This window comes from Brachyhypopomus gauderio, chromosome 6 (assembly GCF_052324685.1).
Source record: "Brachyhypopomus gauderio isolate BG-103 chromosome 6, BGAUD_0.2, whole genome shotgun sequence".
Classification (NCBI taxonomy): Eukaryota; Metazoa; Chordata; class Actinopteri; order Gymnotiformes; family Hypopomidae; genus Brachyhypopomus; species Brachyhypopomus gauderio.
Window position 1 is genome coordinate 2,811,538 of NC_135216.1, and position 26,357 is coordinate 2,837,894.

The 26,357-nt window shown below is 39.7% G+C and overlaps 1 protein-coding gene across 2 annotated transcripts in view; it reads right to left on the minus strand.

The window, feature by feature from the left end:
• The window catches only part of efna3a (ephrin-A3a), a 174,371-nt gene extending 152,565 nt beyond the window's left edge, over window positions 1-21,806 (minus strand). For both annotated transcript variants that reach the window (XR_013131706.1, XM_077008136.1), the window contains exon 1: window positions 21,126-21,806. Coding sequence is in view for 1 of the 2 variants with exons in the window: in XM_077008136.1 (XP_076864251.1) it covers window positions 21,126-21,235 (110 nt within the window). In the remaining variant the exon portion in view is untranslated. The remainder of the gene's footprint in view (window positions 1-21,125) is intronic.
• Window positions 21,807-26,357: the final 4,551 nt, after the last annotated feature.

Genomic DNA, 26,357 nt, shown 5'->3' on the forward strand with positions numbered 1-26,357 from the left:
TGATCAAGGCAATGTTGGGCCAGGGAGCTTGAAAATGGGCAGAGACAATGCAGGAGGAAAAGTTGGCAGAGACCTGGAAAGATTTCAGTTACATGCGACCTGGACCCATTGTGAGTGGCACCTACTGCTCGAGCCTCTTTGGTGATTCCAGCTTTGGCTCTAGATTAATCTATATTAAAATGGCTCATATGCGTGCTAGTGTTAAACACTTGAGCTCCTGAGATTTCAGGATTCTCAGGACATCACCCCTCCTTCTTCTCCTTCTTGCCAGCAATTAGCAAAGCCAAACATCACCCTTTATTATGTTAATTCACAGAGCAAGACTGAGGCAGCAGCCTCACCCAGAAAGTCTCTGATCACAGAGATCACAGATCACAAACAAGCAGAAACACAAATGCTTCTATCAAATGCTTCTAACACAAATATAGATAGATAGATAGATAGATAGATAGATAGATAGATAGATAGATAGATAGATAGATAGATAGATAGATAGATAGATAGATAGATAGATAGATAGTATATGAAATGTACAAAGAGCAAGATTCAAGCCTGCTGTTTAGATCACAAACAAGCAGAAACACAAATGCTTCTATCAAATGCTTCTAACAGAAATATAGATAGATAGATAGATAGATAGATAGATAGATAGATAGATAGAGAGCACATAAATTAGTTTTCCTGTCTTTTCCTCTCCTTTTCCAGCCTGCTGTTTAGATCACAACATTTATCAGTGATGCAACACGACCATGCTAATTTCCGCTAGCAATGATATGGGATTTCCTATATAACATTAGCATCAAGCTAATTGCGCCATATAATCACTTAGCTTTTCAAACGCGAATTCAAACGCGGAAACAGAAAGTGTTCGATCACAACAAATATTATATTGTATGGTATATGAAATATACAAAGAGCAAGATTCAATTTAAATTATTTTTATTGTTTGACGGGACTCATTAGAGAAACTGTCGTCTCTACGTGCGCTTGAATTGTAACATTTGAAACACGAGTCTACAAATTTTCCGCTGTTTGTTGTAGTATCTGTAACACAGTCTGCTTGTAACTTCAAGTTTTTCGTGAAGTATTGGTGCTAGGTCGTATGAGCTTGGGGGTGAGCCAGCTTGTGCTTTGGCAGGCGTATGAGCTTGGGGGTGAGCCTTCCACCACATTACCAAGACAATGGGCGTTAATCCCTTCACAGCAGGGGAGTGGGCTACATGGACCTTACCAAGCCTTGTGAAAATTTTTGCTTCTGTAGGAGCTCTAGTGTACAGAGGGTGCATTAGACCAGGGGCTCATTTCCTGTTTCCAAAATGCATCAATGACTGCTTGAGGAAGTTGTTCTACTTTGATACTTGAAGAAAAAAAACGTGCTCAATAAAATGTAGGCTATAAGTGGTTAACGGCCCACCACTTATATATATATAAAATAGTGGTGGGCCATTAACAGATTGATTCTGTTGTGAAAACAAGCTTCTTTCAGCTTCGTTTGCTCTCTAAAGTAAAGCCTTTCATCAGCTGTAGCCTACTGATTTGGAGAAAGCCATCCATGCATTTATGAGCTCTAGACTCGACTATTGTAACGCTTTATATGTTGGAATTAATCAGTCTTCCATCTCTCGTTTACAGCTTTTTCAGAACTCTGCTGCTCGATTGTTGACCAGCACACGTAAATTTGAGTACATTGCACCGGTTCTTTCATCTTTACACTGGCTCCCGGTTCAGTTTAGAATACAGTTTAAACTACTGCTCTTTGTTTTTAAAGCTATGAATAACCTTGCGCCGCCATACATCACAGAACTTATACAAATCCATCAGCCCAGCAGAGCCCTACGGTCAGCTGGCCAATACCTACTCAAAGTACCAAAATCCAGATGCAAGCACTGGGGGGATCGTTCCTTCTCTGTGGCTGGTCCAATTGCCTGGAATTGTCTTCCCTTAGAGTTGCGTTCCATCTCTGACCTGGTTCTGTTCTAAGGCCAAACTAAAGACCTATTTATTCAAAAAAGCCTTTGACATATAATTCTTGATTCTTTTAATTACTTCTACTTTTACCTTAAATGGTTTTATAATATTGTTTTATTTGTTTTGTTAAGTACTTTGGTCAATGCAAGGAATTGTTGGAAGGTGCTATATAAATAAATTTTGATTGAATAATATATTACACTACAACAATTTTGATGGTTATGTTTAAAAATGTTAGTCCTGTCTACTAGGTAGGCAGCTATTATAGTTTACACACAGCTATATGTTGATATGTTTGTGTCTTACTGTCATAGTGGATAGTGAGATTGTCCTGTGGTCAAGTTCAGACACATTTGTTGAAGGCCTTGTGTTTTATTTGCGATATATTACACCTTCAACCTGGAGTATCAGGAGGGAGCAGCATCCACAGTGGAATTTATTCAAAGGTATGATGAGCTTTACTGAACTTATATATTCATTAAACACACAACAGCAAAAAAGTTTTAAAAAATATAGCAAAACTACCTGCTTGCCAGCCTCCTGTCTCTGGGGCTGCGTTCACATTACCAGGTTGAACTGGCACAAATTAATTTTTTTGGTCTCTTAAAATGACCCACATCTGATATTTCCAAATCCAACCAGAGTCACTTTCACATGTATATATATATATATATATATATATATATATTTGTTTGTTTCTTTCTCTCTTTTCCCCCCACTTTGCATACACATATTATTGTGATAATCTGGCATCAAAGCAGCAGTGATGCATAACATGCAGACAAAAAACTCTTGCATTAAATGCATTAGAACTCATGTAGAGTGAATTGAAATACTAATATTCCACTTTGCCTTCCATCAAATCCACTGTTTTATGTTGTATTGTCAAAAATAGTTAAAGATTTGGTTTATTTTACAGAGGAATCGTGGGTATTAACCCAGGAAAAGGATCCAAGGTTGGTGCTGGAAAGCATGACAAAAAACTATCTGGAATGAATACACATGGCTGTAATCTGCTCAGGAAATTGATGGACTTTGAGTGGCTTTCTCTTTAGGAAATGTGCCCTATGTCTGTAGTTCTGAGGTGTAATTTTTAATATAATTTCAGTTTTAGTATAAGTTCAGACATATGCTGCAGATGGAGGATAATGGGACTTAAGTTCTTGATACTCCAAGAAGTGAACAGTTCCAGTACTAGATTTGAAAGTACTTACCATTTAAACAAGCTGGATGCATCATACTTTTCCTGCAGAAAAGTTTTGTTTTGCATTGCCATGAAAATGTAATTTTTGTTTTGGCTATGTGCTCTGTAGTAAAAAGTAAAATCAAACTGTGTGAACAAATTTTCATTTATGGATTTCCCACCATCTGCATGTCACTTCTAACAATTTACCTACAAGTAAATTATTTATATATTTTATTTGTATAGTTACTAAAAATCATTGTTATCATTTTAGTCAGCTAACATATTTCCACTGTCGTTTATCATCATTTAAGGAAAGGTTTTTATGGAAATTTAACATTTTCTGTACGCATTAGCTGTGAAAACTGATATAGTATTATAGTAGAAATACTGGATTATACTGTATTATTTTACAGTTATTACTGGGACTTTTAGTTCTGTAAATTTACAGTAAAATAGTTTACAGTTCCATTTACAATACATTACCTGCAATATTACACTAAAATTGTTTTTATTGTACTGTATATCAGACGTGTGGACTCGAGTCACATGACTTGGACTCGAGTCCGACTCGAGTCACTAAACTGATGACTTGACAACATTACTGAAGACTTGCGACTTGACTTAGACTTTACCTTTACTGGACTTGGAATCGAACTTGAGCTTTAAGACTTGAAAAGACTTGAAATCCTTATTTTAACTAGGCTGACCAGATTTGGGTTTCTGGAAAGGAGGACACCTTTTATCAAATTTATATTTTAGCGGCGTGTGTGTCTATAGTTGACGGGGGGGTGGTTAGCGTGTGTAGTAATATAGAATCACATAACTGGATCATTTTGTAGTAAATGGTGCTGTCAAATGTGAACTGCTCAGCTCAGTTTATCCGTAATCTAGCTACAGGTGAAGTTCTGCAGCCGATCGGGGGAGAGGGGGTAGCAGCGTTGAATTTGTGCGGAGAGGACAAGCAACATGCTCCCAAAAATTATCCTGTTCAATTATAAAGATTATGCTGTTGTGAATAAAAGAATGTGGTGGTGGTGACGGTGACAATTGCGACGACATCTCACTCAAGCGAGCCGAAACACTCAAACGCCTAACGTTAGTCTGACTAACTTAAAGTACTACTAATCAACTGCATCAATTGTGTTAAATATTGAAATTACATCTGGTGACTTGACTAGGACTTGAAGTTTAAGACTTGGGACTTGACTCGAGACTCGCTTGTATTGACTTGGGACTTGACTCGAGACTCGATTGTATTGACTTGGGACTTGACTCGAGACTTGATTGTATTGACTTGGGACTTGACTAGAGACTTGATTGTGAAGACTTGAGACTTACTTGTTACTTGCAACTTTTACTGTTACTTGTCTGCTGTATATATACAGATCATATTGGATATTTTACAGTTTACTGGAATCTTTAGTTCTGTAAAATTACAGTACATTTTTTTACAGTACCATATTGTAGATTTAGAATACTACAATATAGAAAATTTTACAGTAATTTTTTTACATTGTAGAGTGATTAAAGGTGTGATTTCTGGTGGTATGACCTTAGGGGGCAGCAGAATCTAAGGTAAATCATTAAAAATTAAGTCCAAATCTTGATGGTCAATTCAAAATGTATACAAGCCATTAAGGGTATGAAATTCAACCTTGCTATGATTGAATGAGATTGGACTATTTTATTTACAAACCGCCGTCAATGTATGAGCCAACATCAAGTTTCCCCCATAGTTGAGCTGTGGGATGAAAGTGGGATGAAAGATGTGCCGTGTTCAAAATGAACAGATACATGAATAACTGCATGAATAACCCATGAAGCAATAGATTGCTGATCAGGCCGCTTGTGCGCACGTGAGGAGGTGGGAGTTGTAAATCTCAGTTCTCCGATGGAGAACAAAGCAACTAAAATGGCGCCGACTTTAAACAGTAGAGCAGCGCGACTATGTTAATGAGCTCAGCTGGTTTATTCCAACGTGGTCAGAACAAAGGGTAATGGCGCTGGCTTAATAACTAAAAATTAATGTAGTGTGTCTGAGAATGGGGAAGACTACAAGATGTCAATTAATCAGGTGAATAAAAGATTGTGGCATGCACAGCAAAGATAACTTTGTATATACAAATCTTGATATTGAGAATTCAAGATGGCGCCGGTGTGTCTGGCTGGCCATCTTTTACTCCTGCTTTGGACAATGTTAATAATATTCATCAAACCAAGTCTCTGTTGGTGTATGATCGCCAAGCTCTACTAGACATTAGACATAATGTTGGCGATGTAGGTATTTTTAGCAGTGACAAACAGAAATGTCTACCTCCACTCCTATCGGGAATCCCAACTGACCTACTACTTCCGCAAAATATTCCAGTATGCGAACAGAGCTATCTTCGTGGTGTACTGCATCCCATCATGCAACGCTACGTTAACGTGACCCCGTAGTGTGCTTTGCTTTTGTCGCATACTGGAAACGGTACTGCATACTACTACGAGGACCAGTATGCAGTATCCAGTGTATACTGAGTCCATTATGCAGTATCCAGTATGTAGTAATCTATTTCGAACACAGCCATAGACTCTGTTCTTAAGCCTCATCTGCCAACCTGTCTGGAAGCTTCCACTGAACTGTGTGAAAAAATTTATGCAATTTTTTAATAATAAGGTCGCCACTTTGATTACAGTTCCTGATTCTGACCCATCTGACTTTGCCTCTTGCAGGGCAGGGTTTGATGGGTTTGAGCCTGTGACGCCAGCACACTTGGAGCATTTAGTGGGCCTTATAAAGCCCTCAGGCTCTTCCTGTGATGCTGTACCGCCCTACTTTTTAAAAATGGTTTTACCGAGTATAGGGCATCATGTCCTGGCAATTATAAACAGCAGTCTGTCCTCCGGGGTGATGCCCATGAGTTTTAAATGTGCAATTGTTCAACCCCTGCTGAAGAACCTGGTCTTGATCACACCCTACTGACAAGCTATAGGCCCATCTCCAAACTGGCTTTTATTTCAAAAATTTTAGAGAAAATTGTTTACACTCAATTACTATCTTTTCTGGATGAGCACAATATCCTGGAAAATTTTCAGTCCGGTTTTAAATCTAAGCACAGCACAGAGACAGCACTAGTTAAGGTTTTTAATGATATTCTCCTAGCCACTGACTCAGGTGATCATGTGATTCTTGTCCTGCTCGACCTCACTGCAGCATTCGACACATTAGATCACAACATTTTAATTTCTCGTTTACAGCACATGGTAGGCATTTCTGGCAGTGCATTAGAGTGGTTCCGGTCGTATTTGACCAATAGAACCATGTGCGTATCTATTGCCGTCTATGAATCCTCAGTAGCTCCCCTGCTACATGGTGTTCCTCAGGGCTCAATTTTGGGACCCCTCCTTTTTTCTCTTTACTTGCTCCCACTGGGTTCCATTTTAAGGAAACATGGTGTCTCATTTCATTGTTATCCTGATGACTGCCAGATATATGTACCATTGACGAGAAATGATGCATGTTCTTTTAAGTCCCCTTTTTAAGTTAAACTTTTTAAATTTTAAGGAAAAGAAAACAGAAGTGATGGTGTTTGGTCCTAGTGGTACCTGTAAAGCTTTGGTCTTTTTACATCATATATAAAGTCTACAATCACAAATCTAGGTTTTAAGATGGACAGTGATTTTAAACTAGATCAGCAAATCGGTGCAGTAGTGAAGTCCATCTTCTTCCAGCTGAGGCAGCTGGAGAAGGTAAAGCCAATCCTTGCACGGGCGCAATTCGAAACAGTAATCCATGCCTTCATTACATCTCAGCTGGATTACTGTAATGCACTTTATTTTGGAGTCAGCCAGTCCTCCCTCAGACGTCTACAGTTAGTTCAAAATGCTGCTGCCAGACTTTTAACTGGAGTGCGTAAGAGGGAGCACATAACTCCTACCCTGGCCTCACTACACTGGTTGCCCGTGCATTTTAGAATTCATTTTAAGATTATTTTATTCGTTTTTAAATCTTTAAATGGACTCGCCCCACCGTACCTCTCTGAGCTCCTCCATCTACACACTCTCAGTCGGTCGCTCAGATCAGCTGATCATCTGCTCCTGAAGGTGCCGAGGGCAAAACTCAAGCTCAGAGGGTTTCGAGCTTTCTCAACTGCTGCACCTAAATTATGGAACGACCTACCAATGTATATCAGACAGGACTCATCACTGTCTATTTTTAAGACACATCTTAAAACCTACTTTTATTCCTTGGCTTTTAGCCCAGCATGAGACTTGTTTTGTTTTGTTTTATTTTTATTATATATTTTAATTATTTTATTGTTCTTATTGTTTTACTGTTTCCTTAGAATTTTATCAGTATTTCTATTCTTACAGTTGCTGTTCTTTTAGTGTAAAATGTTTTCTGTTTTTATATTTATTTTTGCTCTGTAAAGCACATTGACACAGCTGAGGCTGTTTGGTAAAGGGTTATATAAATAAAAGATGAGTTGATGAAGACCATCTAAACAAAGTTGAACACAAAAACACTGAGAAGGTTTTAGTTAAACTTAGATAAGTCTGCAGTTCAAGTAACAATGCCCTTTTATAAACGATGCCCAACGGTTAAACTCTCACGTGTTAAGGGTTGTGGGTGGTTTTGTTGTCCTCCCTGAATTCTCCTGGAACTAGGAGGGAATTTCCACCCACAAGTTCCTCGTTGATAAAAGCGACGTCGTCCAGGTGTGCTGGGAATCGTCCTTCTGGATATGAAGTCCAGGAATGTGAGTCTCATTCACGGTTTAACGACAGGGAATTGATTGCCTCTGTTTCAGTCTGTGTGGCCGTGTCATCAAGCTTGATAGAAGTAGTTAGGTGAATCTGTTGCCGCGGTAACGTTGATCAGTTGATGGCTAGATTGCACCATAACTCGGGCTCGTTAATTAAGTAATACGACTTTCAGCTGTTTGCTGTTAGTCGTATCAAAGTTCGTGTGCTCTCAATAAAGAAAACCGGAGAGAGAGAAATGGCGGAGCCTCTCTTTAATAGGTCTAACCTCGGTGTCAGTCAAACCAGAGAGAGAGAGATGGATGGCTGATCAGGGTATTTAACACCTGGATACCACGTACTTTAGACACACCCTTACTTCCGTCAAAGCAAGCTTGTTCCATGTGTTGCCAGTGGTACTGCCACCTGCTGGTTTAGCATGGTACCTACACAGTGCTTGAATCAGCTGTAACCAGTCAAGACATATGGGTGACAGTACGAGTGACTACAATATAAACAATCCATCAACGTTTAGACTATGTTGATTAACCGTGCTACCAAACGGCAAGTGTATTCAAAGAGAATTAAAAGGGCTCATTTGGCGATTCCTTTATGCCTGGCTAGCATTTATTTTCACAATACAGGCAGGTTCTTATTTCGTAACTGGCTTTCAAGTAGGGCAAAAAGCCTTTACTTAAGGAATTAACTTTTTCTGTTATACTTGACTTTAAAAACTTTAAATTGGCTTTTTCCCCTCTAAAACATGCTTAAACCATTTTAGTCATCCAATTATAATAATACCAGTTATAGCTGCTGCCTCTGACTCAGTCATGCAAATGTACCAGATGCAAAAAGACCAGAGCTGTCAAACTCCACACTTAGGAGAGTAAGGGTTCATATTTAACTGAAATCAGACTTTACTTAACAAGAGCAAAAGGTCAGAGAAAAGAACTTAAATTCTGTTTAAGTCTATCAGTTAAAGACTGAGAATGCTGGAGAAAGCTGCAAAAGTCTGCATCAACCTACCTGGTTATAAACATTTTTAAAAGTGCATTTTATTTGAGATAACTCTCATGAAGAAAAAAAACTGAGTGGGCATACAACTGGAAACAGAGTCAGAGATACTTAAATCTGTTGCAAATGCCCAATCGCAACTCATAGCTCTTGGTAGTTAGTGCACAGCATGAAGATACAAGAGAGGTTATACTGTTGACTCACTGCCTAGGAGGTTTCTCCCTATGTCATATCAACGTCAAACGAAGTGGCTCTTTTTTTCTGTCACACACTCTCCATCGAGCCCATTACGAGTTTCCATATTCTCCCCACTCCTCCATCCTTTGTTTTACTCCTCCACCATGCGGTGCGCTTGGCATTGTCGGCCTGCTGTCATGTGTGACAGAGCCCAGCGTAGACGATAGGGTGTTCTTTTCCCATCTCACAATAATGAGCATCTGAACAAGCCTCTCTTCCGTTCGCTTCTGCTACCCTCTCTGCAGGCTGTCTTCTCCGCTCTGTCTGCGGGTGGATCTGCTCTATGACAGGTCTTGTCAGGGATTTCACAATCCTGACATTGCGTTAACTCACCCGGCACCTGTAAAGATGTGTGTGTGTTACTTTTTGAGTAAAATATATGAGTTATGTGTAGACTGGTGAACGAACAACATTATAAACAGGCAGCATGACTTGATTAAAATGGAATGTAATCGGGGGTCAGGGGTCATCAGAACAAAATTATAGCGTTTTCTGGTGATGAATTTAGAATAAATACTAAAATGTCTACAATGCAGAAAAGCATTTGTATATTTTGTGGGTGTATGTGCTGTCCATTTAAATGTGCAAATAAAGTGGATTTTTGGACTTAGTTTGTGAAGGCTCTATTGAATTTGATGGAGTAGGTGGCACTTCTGTTTTTGTGTACATCTGAGTGTGTGTGCATTTGTGTGTAGTGAATGTCTTGGGGCAGAAAAGCTGCTGGTCTATCTCTAAAGCAGCATTAATATTCTCTCAATATTCTCTGCCTCTTCTTTATGCCTTATTCCTCCCCCTTTCCTATCTTCATCTCTTCTTTATGCCTTATTCCTCCCCCTTTCCTATCTTCATCTCTTCTTTATGCCTTATTCCTCCCCCTTTCCTATCTTCATCTCTCACTGTAGATCTCTTCTTTGTTGATGCTTTTTACCCTCTCTCGTTCTCATTTTCAAAACTGTCTTATATTTCCTAGCTATACTCTCTCACTCCTTCTCTCACTCTCTTCTATCTCTAGCTGGTGCTACGCCTTCCTCCAATACGTGTTTCTCTCTTTCTCTCTCTCTCTCTCGGGATGTGGCATAGAATCTTTAAATTGCTGTAAAGGCAAATTTATGCATCATAACCTTGCAACTATGCATTTCTTAACAAATTACAGACATATCCAAACACGCATGTGCAAAACTGCACACACATCCCCCCCAACCCACACACACACACACACACACACACACACACACACACACACACACACACTTTCTGCTGGGGTTTCCTACTAACTCTAAACAAAGAGCTGAGCCATACCAGAGGGCTGCTTAAAATTTCTCATTAATTAAGAATAACCCCCTTATGCCATGAGAGCTCTTGTTTAGAGGTAACCCTGTAATGCTTTTCCAAAGGCAGTTGGGGGGGCTGGCATCCTGAATTTATCCTGTGTATAAATTCACCAAACACATGACGTGCTACACATGATGGCACTCCCACCCACACACACACACACACACACACACATTGATGCTGTTTCTTTATGTCATTCATAATGATAATCATACAAATGCTATTTTTAATTATATTCATCTGCATCTTTTGCTATGCCTGCACCATATTTGTCCTCAAAATGCCTTAAATTGATATAAATGGTACAGGTATAAAGACACACACACACACACACACATACACGCACACACACACACACACACGTACACGCACGCACGCACATACACACACACACACGCATGCACGCACACACACACACACACACATGCATGGACAGACAGACAAGGAGCAGGACATTGATATTCAGCACACCCACATACAGTGTGGTGAGGATCTGAGATGTGGACTGTGTTAGTTAACACACTTCAGTGCTTTGCACCATCATCATTAGGCAGATACACACTTGCCAGCACAGACACACACTCATGCACGCATGCGCACAAACACATACATGCACACACTGCGCAAACCACTCAGCTGAATGAAATGAAAATGATTAATGTCTTAGTCAGACACATATGCACACAAATACAACCAATCCATTTGAATAACATTGTCATATGTGGTCATGCATGTGCAACATGTGCTTGCTTGTGTAGAGGACAGTATATGCTTAAGCATATGAGCTCACTCATCTATAAACCATAAAGACATTTACACATCAAGGCAGCCAAATGCATTCCGAATGGATATTTGATTCAGACCTACACGAGAGCAGATTATATGATGAGGCTCATGCGAGCAGAGAAAATCTGCCGTTCCTATGCAGAAACCTGCCACTGTGCTCAAGGTTTGATATCGATTCCTGTTTGTATTTTCTAGTCCGGGTTTAGCACCAGAATGAAGAGACAGGCTGAGTCTGGAGGCAGCTTTGGGCATAATCAATGTGGATGAGAGCCTTGCGTCTCATTTTCACTTTCTCACCACTGACACATTGAGGGTAATTGCAGTCTTGTTTTTCAATCGTGGAACAAATGTCGGCCGATAAAAGAGATGAAGGAGACGCCACTGCAGACTGGTGCAGACTCCTGCAGTAAAGTAGTATTAGTTCCATCAGCTTGTCTTCTGTTGCGCCGTCACCCGAGTTTTCTTACTCTGTTACCCTTCAGCAAAAACGGACCTTCTAATTTCCCATGTAATAGCGCCCTGTCCACACCACTTATTCCAAACTTCCCAAGTCTAACGACATCTCCACTGACACCATAAGAGAAACGGATTCGCTTGGAAGTTTCTCCTGATATAAATGTAGCCAGACATTTCGAGTAACACATTTAACTTGCTGGTTGGCCACAACTGCCACTGAAAGGGAAGTCAAATTACATTTTTGCCCAGTTGAATGTGCAAAGAACTGCAGAGAGATTTCTGTTCCTCGCTGATGTTCCCATTACTCTGCTGAAGGCAGCCAAAGGGTCCGAAACCTTTGTATAAGAATGTAAAGTGCTTTGTTTTGACCATTCTCAAGGGAGACTCATGGGGGGGGGGGGGGGGGGGGTTGCGTGCTCAGAAATGTCCCTCTATTAGATTCAAGCTAATTAGAGTAGGTGACAGTATGGAAAAAAATATAACAGTTCTTGAAGCTTTCCCAATACATAATATCTGACAACATATTTACTTTATGTATGATAACAACCTGGAACACATACAGCACACCTGCAAAACAGGAGTACTTGAATTATTAAAAATAATAAACACTATGAAGAAACATATTAACAAAAGATTTGGCTCAATGATCAATGGCAGTCGGGCATTGTGATGTTCTCATTCCTGTACTGCATCGGACACATTTACATGCTATGAAATTACACGTAAATTTTTGACTAATTATTATTATGTTTGGGTATTATGAACACATAGGATACATCAATACATAATCAAAACATATATTGCATATATTGCAAAACACACTGCTTTTTGGACAATACTTCTCTAGTAAGAGTTATTAATTTTCAAAGGCTTTGGTTCCATTATGCTAGAAAATTTGCAACATCTCATTTGTGCATTCACTGCATTTAGACCACCAGTTCCAGAAATCAATGTAATTAAAGCACTTAATTTCATTAAACCATTCCTACAGTACTGCCGGGAATCAAACAGTGGGGTGTGCATTTCTGCCCTTTATCCTACTGTATCTGCTGAACAGCTATAAAACTGATGTGATGAACATGCAAAACTCAACAGAAAATCAAACCTGTATACCTTCCTGTGAACCTTTAAACAAACTGAAAAAATATGTCAATATGAAGGGGGAACTAGTAAACCATACTTGTTTTCCCTTTGTAGCCCTTTGTAGCCTGATTCCCTTTGTACTCACTCATCATATAGGTACTCATTTTTATCTCAGAGTAACGAAAACATTGCTTTTACAACACCCAGCAGTATAAGTCTGAAAGGTAAGCTGCTGCAACGTACCGGGACTTTGATTAAATGAGAGCGTTCTTTTCATTTTACTGTTAAGCCAGGCCAACCCCGGAGGTGCCCACACGTGGTCAGCGCAGGCAGCAACAGCAGCAGACACTTTGTGTCTGGAATGTTGGATGCTAACAAGATGAACAAGATGCAGTACAAAAAAAGAAAGAAAGAAATCACATTTAATCATGTTTCCTACACTGCATGTCATCCAAATGACAACCCTGTGGATCTGTGATTTTCATCAGTTTTCATCTTGTGAGAATTTGCATCTTAACAACAAAAGGATTTTTTTTTTTGCCAGCAGAAATAACAGGTACCTCTCCAATGTGGCTAGGGCACTGTAGGACATTGTTATGTATGGATAGGTCAATGGGGTGGGGAAAGTGTGTGTCTGTGTGTGGAGGGGTACTCCACTGTAGAATTTACATTCTAATCATTAAGTCGGGAATTGTCTCCGTCTGCCTGGATTGGTGATTCTTCTCCGCAGGGTTAGAAGTAGTGCTGGGCGGTATGACCAAAATTCTATATCACGGTATTTTTCAAAATTATATCGGTTTCACGGTATTTGACGGTTTTTCCCCCCATGCGTGATGTGTTAACTGCAATAATTATGAAAAGAATTACTGCAGTACAGTGGTTAAGAGTACCCTATTCCACTGTTAGAAAAATGTCTCCACCTAAGTATTGTGGCACGGTGTAGGAAGAAGAAGCAGGAAACCAATCCATTTTAACACAACGAGGCTCTTTTATTGTCTTAGCAAAGTAATCACAAATGAAGCCGTGATCACACAGAACAGACTCAAACTCATACAGCACATGAGGGAATGGCATTAACAACAGGACAACACACACACGGCAGGGAACAACTCATAGTACAACTACATAAACCAATAAGGGCGGACTCAAGCTACATAACACACGTAACCAAATACATAACTAATAAATACATGCACCAACATTACATATAAAAGGAACCAATACCGGAGCCATAGGGGCTCATGGGAAGTAGCGCCATCCCCCTTTGGACCGACGCTACAGTATTACATGTAATACAGATTTGCATGGCTTCACATGATCAGTTTTCAAATGGTAGCACTAAAGTAGTGAATGAATCATATAGCATGACAGTTGCAGTAAAAATACGAAACCTTTTATTTTTTAAAATCTCTTTTAATGTGATAAAAAGCGAATTATTTCTAATCATTTCGACCATATGTGTATTTGTATAAATATGTAACTTAATTAAGCTGAAGTAGTGTTGTCAAAAAAATTGATATATCGATACGTATCGATACTTAACATTCTGAAATGGTACAATACTCGTTTCTCTAAGTATCTATTCTTTTTACATAAAATGCGGTTTCGTTTGATCCACCCAAGCTGCCGTAATGCACAGAATCAATCATCTATGAATACTGAACCCTACTCTAATACTGAAGTTTTAGTAACTTAAAGTTGTTTAAAGAAAAAACACTTTTTGCACTAGCCTTTTTTGACTTCTAAATGTGAATTCCAGAGTGCACTACTATTATTTATGTTAATTAATATTAATGTGCAATTATTTATTTTTCTGTTTTAATGTGGTAGGAACTACACCTTTTATTTATTTGACATTTGTGAAACAAAATACAATATTCATTTGTTTGTTTAAAAAATATTGAAATTCGATACCATTTTCGATACCAAAGTTTTATTTTTTTATTTTTTTGTAATTCTTAGTATCGTGACAACACTAAGCTGAAGGTGCTGGAAAATGGACCTTGAAAGTGCTGTACAAGTGCTTGAATTCCACCTTGTAAAGGTGGATGAACCCTGTAAACCAGTGGTTCCTAAACTTTTTCTGCCGTGCCCCCCCTTTAGTAGATAATAGTAGATTTAGGAGAATATTTTTGCGCGCCCCCCCATATTGACACATGCACATGTTTTACTTCCAAGCTCCTGCAATAGCTCCGCACCCCACCTAGGGGGCGCACCCCCACTTTGGGAACCACTGCTGTAAACTAACAGCGCAAAACACAGTGCTGAAGAGTAGAGCGACCTCAACACGCCACAGCGGTGATCCCACCCGTATTTTCCCTCACGCTTTGAACCATGCGACTTATAATGATGTGCGGTTTTTCTGTAGATGTTTCTTCACCCGTCAGGGGTGGAGCATAAAGTTCATCAGGTGGTAGTTAAAGTTGTAAATCAAAGAAGTGCTCATTTTCATTTAGCACATGCAAGCAGCAGGCACGACAGAGAAATGTTTTCAAACGAACGTGTTGTGCCAAATTCCGACTCCTCATTTGCACACGCAAAAAGATGCTACAGATGATATTCAGGAGTTACAGTGATTATAAGTTAGTTCATTGAGCACTCTAGTTTTGTCCTAACTAGATATTTAATTAGACATAATACTGCTGTAATACTGCAAAGTCATGTGGTCAGAGGTGAACTTCGGTTTAGCCAGTGTGTATTTTATATAAAATAATTAACGCCCTTGAGCCAGTGTATCTTTGGACATAGATAATGCTGTTTGCTGTGATAGATAATTAAAGTCTAGCTCTTATTTATGCATAGAAATGTAAATCGACAATATAATCTGTAGCGTCTTTATGCGGATAAATGAGGGGAGTCGGAATTCGGCACAAATCTGTCAGCACAAATCTGTCAGCCAAATCTGTCACACATGAAATGCTACAGGCACCGTTCGGAAACTGATCAGTTCAGTTATGTTCAGTTAAATGTATTCAGTTTAGTAGATATATGCGGCTTTTAGACCAGTGTGGCTTATAAAACATTTTCCATTTTTTTTTTACATTGTAGGTGCAGCTTATATTGAGGTGTGCTGTATAGTCGAGAAAGTACGGTACTTCCTGACAACAGACACGGCTCCCTTCTTTGGCAAAAGTTCCTTTGGGGCATCAGCTTTTACTTCAATGTTTGGTAGAATTTGTGGTTCAGAACGTCCCTCGTTTTCAGCAAGCTAGATTTGCGCTCTGTTGCATGTGTGCTTAGCGGCACAGCAATAAAGCGTCCCTTGAGAAACAATTAACGACCGTGCTGCGTTCCGGACACATGAAGGTTATTTAAACCGGTGTGGTCGTTATATGAAAAATTCTTATGATAACAAAAATAAACACTGGTTTTCGGTGCAAACCAGTATACCGCCCAGCACTAGTTAGAAGTAATGGTTAAGTGCACAACACATGGCCTTAGAATGGATGGAATACTAATAACTTTTGATGGGCTGACATAGACTGCATTGTTATTGTTTGGTTGTTGTTTTTTCGTAATACTCTCTGTTTCACTTCTAATATGGACCAAGGGCATATATGATTTAAAGTTTAATATTCCGACAGACACATTTTTCTTATAAACCCTCAAACAAAAAATTATACTGGCATACAAACACATAAATGCTTTGGAAGCAATGCACAAACTTAATAATACAGTGCTTCATAGCAAATATAGACATTCTTCTATTGTGCTGCTATCCTCCATTTTGCCTTTTCTTGTACCTGGCACAGTGTGCTTCTTCACTGCAGTTTAGGGTACAGGAAAGTACAAGCTGAGGAGTGTGATTAAAACAGCCAAGATGATTTTTCTCACAGCCTCAGACACCTCTCCCGTCAAAGCTAACCCTTCTGATTTCTTCTGTCGTTTACAGATGCATTAAATAAAAAATCTGCTTTGTCTTGATTATCATAAAGCCCCACTACTGACCAAATTTAGTCACAGAAGCCCTTTAGGGTTATTTATTTTTATTGAGAGATTGGAAGCCCACTTTTCCAGAGTGTGTTAAGCTAAATCGATCACTCTCCCTTCCCCAGCATGCTTCCACCCGGGAATGCTGATGAATCGCAGAAGAACCCTCTCTGCTTGCTCCAGCCTTGTGCATGAGTCATGTGGTATCAGAGAGCTCACCACGGCTTCCGTCAGGCCTTAATCGATGACACCAGAGATAAAGTCAGAAGAAGGAGCAAAGCCATACAACCATACATGTTTAGTGGATGTTCCCTTCCAGACACCAAAGCCTGTCCCACATGTTATGCACTAGAGGCAATGAGTCAAAACAGCAGAAGACATATATGTGAGACCTGTATTATTATTTAGTCTCACTGAAGGCAAAACAGAAGGGTAGATTATATACCCTGTTAAACATCTGCTCATTCAGACCTATCTGAATAAGGGCTGTGATTTTCATTTCCTTCTTTAATAGTCCTTCGGCCAAACTGAAAATGCATTAGCCTTCCAGCAGCAAGGCTTTAAAAAAAGAGTCTCTTCTGAACCAGGCTGAACCCATTTTCATAGTATATGCAATAATCTGAAACTGTCTGCTTCACCAGCAATGAACAGCAGGCATGCTGATACTAGTGGGGGAATCTGTTTTCCATCAGGCAAAGCCTTGCATGTAATTATCTAGCAAATCCACCTGTCTTTCATTTTCTTCCCAAAGATGTTGTGTAGCTCAGCATATCTGAATTTGCAAGTTTACCAGATAGGTGACCATTCAAGACACATTCAAAGCCACATTTATTCCTAATTCTAATTTCTAATAGTTGTATTTCAGCAATGGTTTTCTTATATTCATTGATTTCGTCGCCAGCAGTTTGAGGTTTAGTGTCACATTTATTACATTCATTGACTGAATGTCTGTTCTTACTGTATCTCTAGGGGAAATTAATGTTTGAAACATATTTTTTTAGAGAATATAATAGAACTATTATTGGTATTATACCATCTAGATTTTGTCCCTAATAAAAAGGTTGAAAACATGTCCTTATCAAAAATTCTCAAACCACACAAGGTTTTAAGTTAAATTTGTCTCAGACCAGAACCTGTTTTCCATTCTTACTTCTTATTTCAAACCTAATATGTTATTGTCTCAAATACTTGGCTGAAACACTGAACAGCCAGATATTTCCTCAATGAGCTGATTACTGTATATGGCCCTGCCACATGTGCATGATAGTGCTGGTGTGTGTACTCTAATAGGATATATGGGATTATAACACATGTGCATGATAGTGCTGGTGTGTGTACTCTAATAGGATATATGGGATTATAACAAGCTGATGTAGGAAGTCTTCTGCTCCGCTGGCCATCGATCACTTCGCCCTATGCCTCAATCTCTGAGGGAAGCCATTTGTCAAGGTGATAATTTGTTTTGTAGCACAGGAAATTGTACACCAGGATTGAGATCTCTTTGTTCTCATAGCTGCTTCTATTTTTCCCACCAACTCCATTCAAGAGCTAGTCAGGGTTAATTCTTCTTAGGGCATATTATATAACTGTATTATTGTAGCTACTCTTTTAAATTTTCATGATTTGATTAAGCATCTGGTTAAATTACATGGAATCTGTTCTATGTCCACCTTTCCCCTGGTATATCACTAAAATACTGCCACAGTTTGACCAATGACATCTTACTCAAATTTCCCCCACACTTGCATCAGGCCTCCTCATGACCATCCCTGGTTGACACAGACTGACACATTAAGGATGCCTGCTCTGAGTCTCAGCCTTGCCACCCTCCTGTGATAAGGTAGTGATGGTCAGGCAGCTACAGGAAATGTGACACTGAGCTAATTTTTCATTGGGCCATGGAACTGCAGTGACATATTGGATAGAAAGTGGGAGTCATGTGGGGTGGAGGACAGTTTGTCAACCTTGTATGCTTACATGTTAAGTAATGTGTTTGAAATGTTTAATATGTGTGATGTGTACATGCCTGTGCATCTTTGTCAGTCAGGCATTAGACAGGGCAGCCATACTATGTTTGGGTAGCTGGTAACAGCAGAAACTCAGGGAACTTCCACTGTGGCAGTGCAGATGAGGCCAGCCATGAGTTTCCCCCTCTCACTGTCAGACTGTCATGCAGACAAACTTCATTCTCTTCTGCCCTATTTATTTCTCTTTGAGCAATTCCAGTGAGCGTCGGTGTATTTCTGATACATTACACACATCTGTGTGTTTCTGATGCATCACATTCTTTCTCTGACTTCCAGAATTTGAGGTTCCCCAATGACTTCTTCTGATTATCTTCTTCTCACTTGACTTCTCCATGAGACACTGTGGGTAAGGTCTCTTGCTGCATTCCTGAAATGGCTTTTATCTGCCTCAGTTTTATCTATCTCTCCATTGTAGTGGTGCAGAGAGTAAGAGAGAGTGTAAGAGAGACAAAGACAGGCAGAAAATGAGAGAAAGGAACAGGACCGTGAGAGTCGTTTTTACAAGCCCAAGTTCTCAGTCAGATCCACATCTCTCCCAGCTACCTGCCTCTGTGACACAATATGGACTGAGATACTCAGGACTGAAAGCATCGCCCAAGGGTGAAACAAACAAGGTCTCACCCAGTACCAAGCTCTACAAGCCCCAAGCACTCTCTTCTGTCCTTGAGATAGTAGTCTGATTGGGGTACTGTTGCTCCACAGCAACAAAGCCAGGCTGGCTCTGGATTCTCAACATCTCCAGGCCTGAAGGCCTCACAGGAGTGATAGGGAATCTGTATTCATGCCGCAAGGCCTCAGTGGGCACCTGCACTACCTGCAATCTGGGTCAATTTATGCATTATTTTACAGCCATTACCTTGTTGTCAAAGTATGGAGAGAAGTGCTCTCCACTCATGGATATACAAATACTGTTACATGGCTATACTGCTTGCATCAAAAATATTACATAACTAATTATTAATACAGCAGTATTTTCTTGTTCTGTCATTATTTTTGCATGTCATTTTCTGTTTCTCACAGACATGGACACAAAGCTGTCTCTTTCATTTGCATTTCACATATTTTGGTAACCTAATCAACATATTTTGCAGAACTTGTTAATACAGAAACTCTTAATGTTGTGTAACTCTTCTTGACATAGACATACACATAAAGGTGCACGCACAGACATGCATGTGCACACACACACACACACACACACACACACACACACACACACACACACACACACACACACACACACACACAGAGAGAGAGAGAGAGAGAGAGAGACGCACACACAGAGAGACACATTACCCACAATGCTTTACAAAGCTTAGAAATATTGTCAAGGATTGTGTCAAACTCCATGCTCTGCTCCTTGAAGATGCTGTGGTTATGATAATGAGGAGCTGGACACTAATGAGCATCTTATCTACACATACATAATAAACACAAACACAAATTTGAGTGCAATCGTGCACACATACTTACATGGTTATGAAGACACACACGTACGTTCTCTAATGCACCTAATTGTCACTGCAGCTGCTAATTATGTGCTTGGTAATTTGCACTGCAGGTTGTTTATATAAAGTTATTTAACTCTTTGCATTCATACAAAATATGTGGCATTTGGGTCATTGAGAAACTATGGAAAAGAGAAACTGGAAATCGCAGTGAAATAAAAAGGGAAGTAAAAGATATAGAACACAAAAGTGGATGTGGCGAATACAAATTGGCATGAGGAAAGCAGGGGATGATGCAGAGAACATTTGAAAACAGAAAATATTGCATTCGCTATCAAACCGAAAGCAATTCAAACACGGTATGGGCCTTGACTTCAGCTACAAGAGTTGGCAACAAATTAATGTATTCTTTGCAAACTAGAAATGAGACTTTTTAAAGGTTTGCAAGACTGAAGACAAGATGAGCATGGCAAAGGTATAGAATTAAAAGATGAATGTGGAAGACACGTATGACTGATGATGGACTGAGGGACGGAAGGGTATAAATTATTTACATGTGGATCTCTGTGCCACCACCATGTACTATCACTTTGCTGCGTACGAGGCATTTTTAAGATGAGTAACATAACCAGGAGCGATTACAATTAGCAAGAATCAGAATCAAATGTAACCCAATTACACAGCGTTCTAAACACATTTCCCTGAGGTGTCCATAGTAGTATCTACGGTAGGTTATACGAACTGTGAAATTGCCACAAATCATAAAGTGTCCTTCGAGACTAAAAAAACCCAAACTGCTTGCGCGTGTACTTGTATTATGTTAATACGCCAGCAGCACCACATACCGCTACTCTCCACATATCCGGCGTAGCTTTGAGTGACAAGCGGACTTACAAAAAAGAGTTTAAGACAAGGAGAATTTGGCCCACTTACTGAATGTTTGAGCTGTTCCAGTACACAGCATGGCGGTTATTCCCTTGGGCCAGGTGTAAGTTTGTAGAGGCGAACACGATGAGAGAGAGGGAGACTGCTGTGAGAGCCATAATATCCTCAGTTTTTTGGGGGTTTTTTTTGCTCGCCCGTCACTCGTTTTGTCAGTCGACCTTATTCACCGAGTCCCTTTACCGCGCGGAAATAGACCGTTTATAAAATTCCAGCAAAATGTAAAAAAATCAGTCAACGTAGCCTACGTCCGTTCCCGTAGGTTAAATGCTGTAAGTTCGAAAGTAATTCCACAGGGCCACTCATCCAGGCATCTTTCTCGGCTAGGTGGATGGGAAAAGATCCTTGGTGCACTAACGATCCTGTGGCAAATACGTACAAAATAACGCGAAATACCAAGACACGTTGGACACGTCCTTGGTTGCTGTAACCTAAACGTCAACGGTTATTTAGGTATTAAAACGCTTGTTATCTATGGAGTAAAAAAAAGATTTTCGCCACTTACAAAGCATTTTCAGTGTGTTGAAGTTGTTTGGATTAGTCCATCAGTCTAGCCATTTCTTTTGTATTTTTCTTGCGATATTCCCAATGCCACTTGCTAGAAGTACAATACTTCTTTCTTTACAGCTTTCTCTTCTCAGAGGCACAACCACCTCGCGAGCGAAGCGCAGCCTCGCGCTCTCTTTCCCACAGTGACAACCTGCACGCGCTCTTAACAGCCACGCCTCCACCACCCACTCTTCATCACCAAAAAACTGCATAACAAATGGATGGAATGTATCGAGTAAGTTTACATTTAGACCCGTAATAGTTTATTTTGCTTTTAACATATGTTTCTCAAATAGACTAATATGTTAGCATGTTTGGTTTATGAGAGGCCAGATGACTCTCCATCAGATAGACAGGATAACAAATGTTGGATCGGTTCCTATAGAACAGCACAAGCCATATCAGCCAGAGTTGAGTTACTGGAGTGAAACGATTGGTTGCCTGATGCATAAATCTTTTGTGCACAATGTACACTGGTGGATTCACCTTTCTGAGCTCTCCACTCACACCCTCATGCGTTTTTCCCATCATCCCATTTTACTCTCTGTTGTTTTTGTCAGTGATGCTCTCTCGTGTCCCCTCCAGGCATGTTGCCGTGGTGACGGGGGTAAAGGGAGAGAGAGAAATGGAGAAAGCACCACCACTTCTTCCCAGACTCTGTCTACCGTCCTTGTTCCTGTCAGGATTTACTACGTCATGTCACCTGCTATTGCCGCCAATCTTCTTTTCCCAGATTTTTTCATCAACTCCTTTCTCCCCCAGTGTTGTCTCAGAGTATTAACTCCTCAGCATTGCTTTAAAGTTAATATTTAAAAGCGTGTCCTTTGCATCAGCTGGTAAGTAAGAGTGTCTGTGGTGTTTGTGTTTTGTGAAGCATCAGTGATTTCTTATGTTCTTAATTAGATGCATCTGATTTTGAGTGATGGCAAGGTGCTTATGTGCACGTTGTAGCTCAGCCCGTTGCTAGGCAGCAACAGACATTAGTAAAACTAGGCTGTTTCTGTTGGTTTTCTCGTGTGAGCTGTGATTAATTCACAAGTAGTTCTAGAATGGGCACATTGATTATCCAGATAATCCATTATCATTAATATGACTCACTGCAGCTCTGTCCTGGTCATAAGTTTGAATGCTTTCCCCAAGTTTATTTGCACAGAGTATAGATGCACACAGAGTATAGATGCTCTGGGATACTCTTTGTTCTCTGTGTGCCCTTCACATACTGCTTCTCATAATATTACTCTCAGGTCACAAACGTCTTAATTTTTTCCCTCCTTTATTTGTAAACTTTTACTTTTCATCTTTCCATCCATCTGTCTGTACTTCTAAGTCTTAAGTATCACTGTTGTGTCTAAATGGTAACTCTTTAATTTCCACATTTGACATACAGTAAGTTCTTTTTTTATTACATTGTTGTGTTGTTTTTCTCTTGATTTGTTCTCTCTTTTGTAACATGTGAACTGTTGCTGAATGACAAATCATTGTTTGCCCACGCTTCCATCAAGAGACAAAAGTACTGCCAAAATGGTCAAAATATAATTTGTCTTAATACATTTCAATAGAACTCTCTGAGGTTGGCTGGCAATTCATTGCTGACATAATTGCCACAAGAGGCTATTAAAACTTGCCAGGTTCATGACATAAAAACCACAGTCATTGGTCATAATGCCATTTTTGTTTACGCTGCCAACTGTATTGTTCCTGTATTGTTCAATTATGTAAACATATGATTTTAGAATCTGTGCTACCTTCCTGTCCTGTAATAGCCTTGAAGGTGGTGGTGCTAAACTTTTTAAGTGTGTATAATTACAGTAATTTAAGTTTTAATGATGAATGAATCAATGAGCATAACCATAAACTTCAACATCTTGTTTATTTTTCCACCAGTCTACTACACAGACCAATAGGTGAGTGCAGAAAACAGAGCAATCAGTTTTCAGAACACTGGAAATTCTGACCAAAAATGTTGTTTAATTTTGGGAGTTTTGCTCAGGATATTGGAAGAATAAGAAGTAAATCAGAAGATGTTTTTAATACCATTTTAGATTTTTTAAATTTCCCAGGCCTCTGCCACAGCGATAAATTCCTCTACACAGGCATCTCCATAGTGCCTAGAAGTGGTCTTCTGCATGCTCAAAGCAAATGACTGGATCTTCCATTCATCATCTATAATATGAGCTGTCACACCAAGATCATTCTTGTTGCTAACAGAGGTCCAGTGATCCCCAGTCAGAGCCACATTTGTGGCGCTCTTCACAATAACCTGTTTTACTTCCCTTTCCTCATCATACAGCTGGATTTTCTTCGACATTGTCTTTCTGCACGGCATTTCGTAACTTGCATCAATTTGCAGCACTCCTACATAAACCGTAGCGCTCGACTCCGCGAACGGCGGATGCGTTTAAACTTGCCGCGTCTTACTTAAGCCTTCCACCACAGAGAGCGGTCTACAGTCCACAGCAATCCATCTCGCCAGTGAATTGGTCAATTTATCTGACGTGGACTTTGACATTTTGTTTCTTCATTTGAACCCCGACATGTGGTCGAGTGTTGACTGGCGACACTGTTTGCTCGTACTCAGAGCCGGCCCTGACCAATGTGGTGCCCTAGGCGAGATTTTGGTTGGTGCCCCCTGCATCATCAATCATTGTGTTGATTGTGTCACTATTAAAGAAACAAATAAAAAGCTAATGACTTAAATATTACCATATAACAAGCAATAAATATAAAGGTGTTGCACAAAAAATATTTTAAAACTATTTTACATAACGTAGTGCAGAGAACAACTTTTAAATATTAATAATAAATAAAAAAATAAAAAAACAACAACTACCACCAGTGCAAATCAGGGCAATTTGCCTACTGCAACATTATTATGTCAAAAGTGCATCCGCAATAAACAGAGGAGCATATGTGTGTTTTAATATATATTTATTTTAAAAACTTGCTGAGCTAAGCTAATATTAGCACCTACTAGGATTGGGCAGTATGAAGTTTCTCTAAGATCATACAGAGGGGATAAAGCCACAATGGCGATTGAGTGTTAGTTGTGAGTCAAGCGAGCTGGTTTCAAAGAAAAACACAACAGCTACAGATTGGCAACATTTTCGATTTGTTTCAAATAAAAATGAGAGACCATTGGAGCACACCCCCACGACTCTAATTCGATAATATGATTGGTTGATAAAACTGCCAATCTATAATAAAAGCTCTCAATGTAAAAAGGTCCTTTCTCTATTTTACCTAGAAACAACGGTGTGAAATATTCTGATTGGTTGATTTTTTATTTCACCGCTGAGGTTTTTTCCAGCACAAGTATGAAAAGTGGATTTAAAAGCCGATTTATAGGAAAAATACAAATTATTGGTGAAGCGTTATTAACATATATTACATATAATAGATAAAGCATCCTTTTAAAGATAAATTAACCTTCAGAGAAGGCGTTGAAGTCCCTGACGCTTCGCCAATGGTATAGTGTTAATTCACCACATATTACCATTATATTACCTATTTTTTTGCCGCCTTTCTTCCTCCACTTTTCTCCTTTTACTACCCTGGGCACCAGAGGATTTCTGCCTTTTTGACGTCTTTTCGAGGAGATGTCACTCACTCTGTGGTGTATTTTTCCTCACAGAGAAACAGTAACGAGGTGCGCAGAGCGCGCGGGGGAGGGTGGGTTGGTGCGCGGGTGATAGGTGTCGTGTGTTATTATAAGAATTATTAATTTGACTAATATTATTAAACAATGAAATTATGATTATGTGGACTTTGCTTGTTTTCACATTTATTGATTGTTCATTTGTTAAAAAAATAAATAACAAACGCATGCACGCGAGCGCCCCCCTGGACAGACGGCGCCCCTAGCATTTGCCTATGTCGCCTAATGGAAGGGCTGGCCCTGCTCGTACTTGTAATACATTTAGCAGCTAAGTTATCATTACTGACCTGCGCGTTAGCCCCAAAATGTTTTGCGTTGAGGTGGTAACGAAGGGTGGAAGTGCTTCTGTGATAAGCGAACTCCTTCATACATAAAGTGCAAATAACACTATTTGTGTTTGTACTTCCATCTGGAAGTTTTAACTGCCATAAATATTGTCATTTGTTTTGATATTTTTTGTTAAATATTTATATCTTCATTTAAGTAATTTTGACTGTACTAATTTGGGTTGCATTATATGAGCACGAGCATACAGTGGTACCTCGAGATACGAGCTGCTCTATATACGAGCGATCCAAGATACGAGCACCGAGACGAGCAAAATTTCTGTTCGACACCCGAGCGCACGCTCGAGATACGAGCATGAACCACTAGGTGGCAGTACAGTAGCCTACTATATGGAAAAAAAAGGAATCATTAATCAGCTCAGACACACTCAAACGCTTTTCTTTCTCTCCCTCCCCCACAACCTTAGGTTCAAAAACACAAACATACCGGTATGTGCGGAGATGACGTCATTTAGCGCGTTCTAGCAGCCAATAGCGTTTTTTAAATTCTTGAGGTGTTGGTAAGGTCGACTCCTGTACCCGGTCATCACAGCCATTCGCACGTGTGCTTTGCAACGAGTAACAGTACGTACGGTGTATACAGTACAGTATTTCAATACTACAAACTTTTTTTTTTTGCATTATGGCTTCAAAGAAAGGCTCTAGTAGTGGAAAGTTTACGCTAGTTTTGTG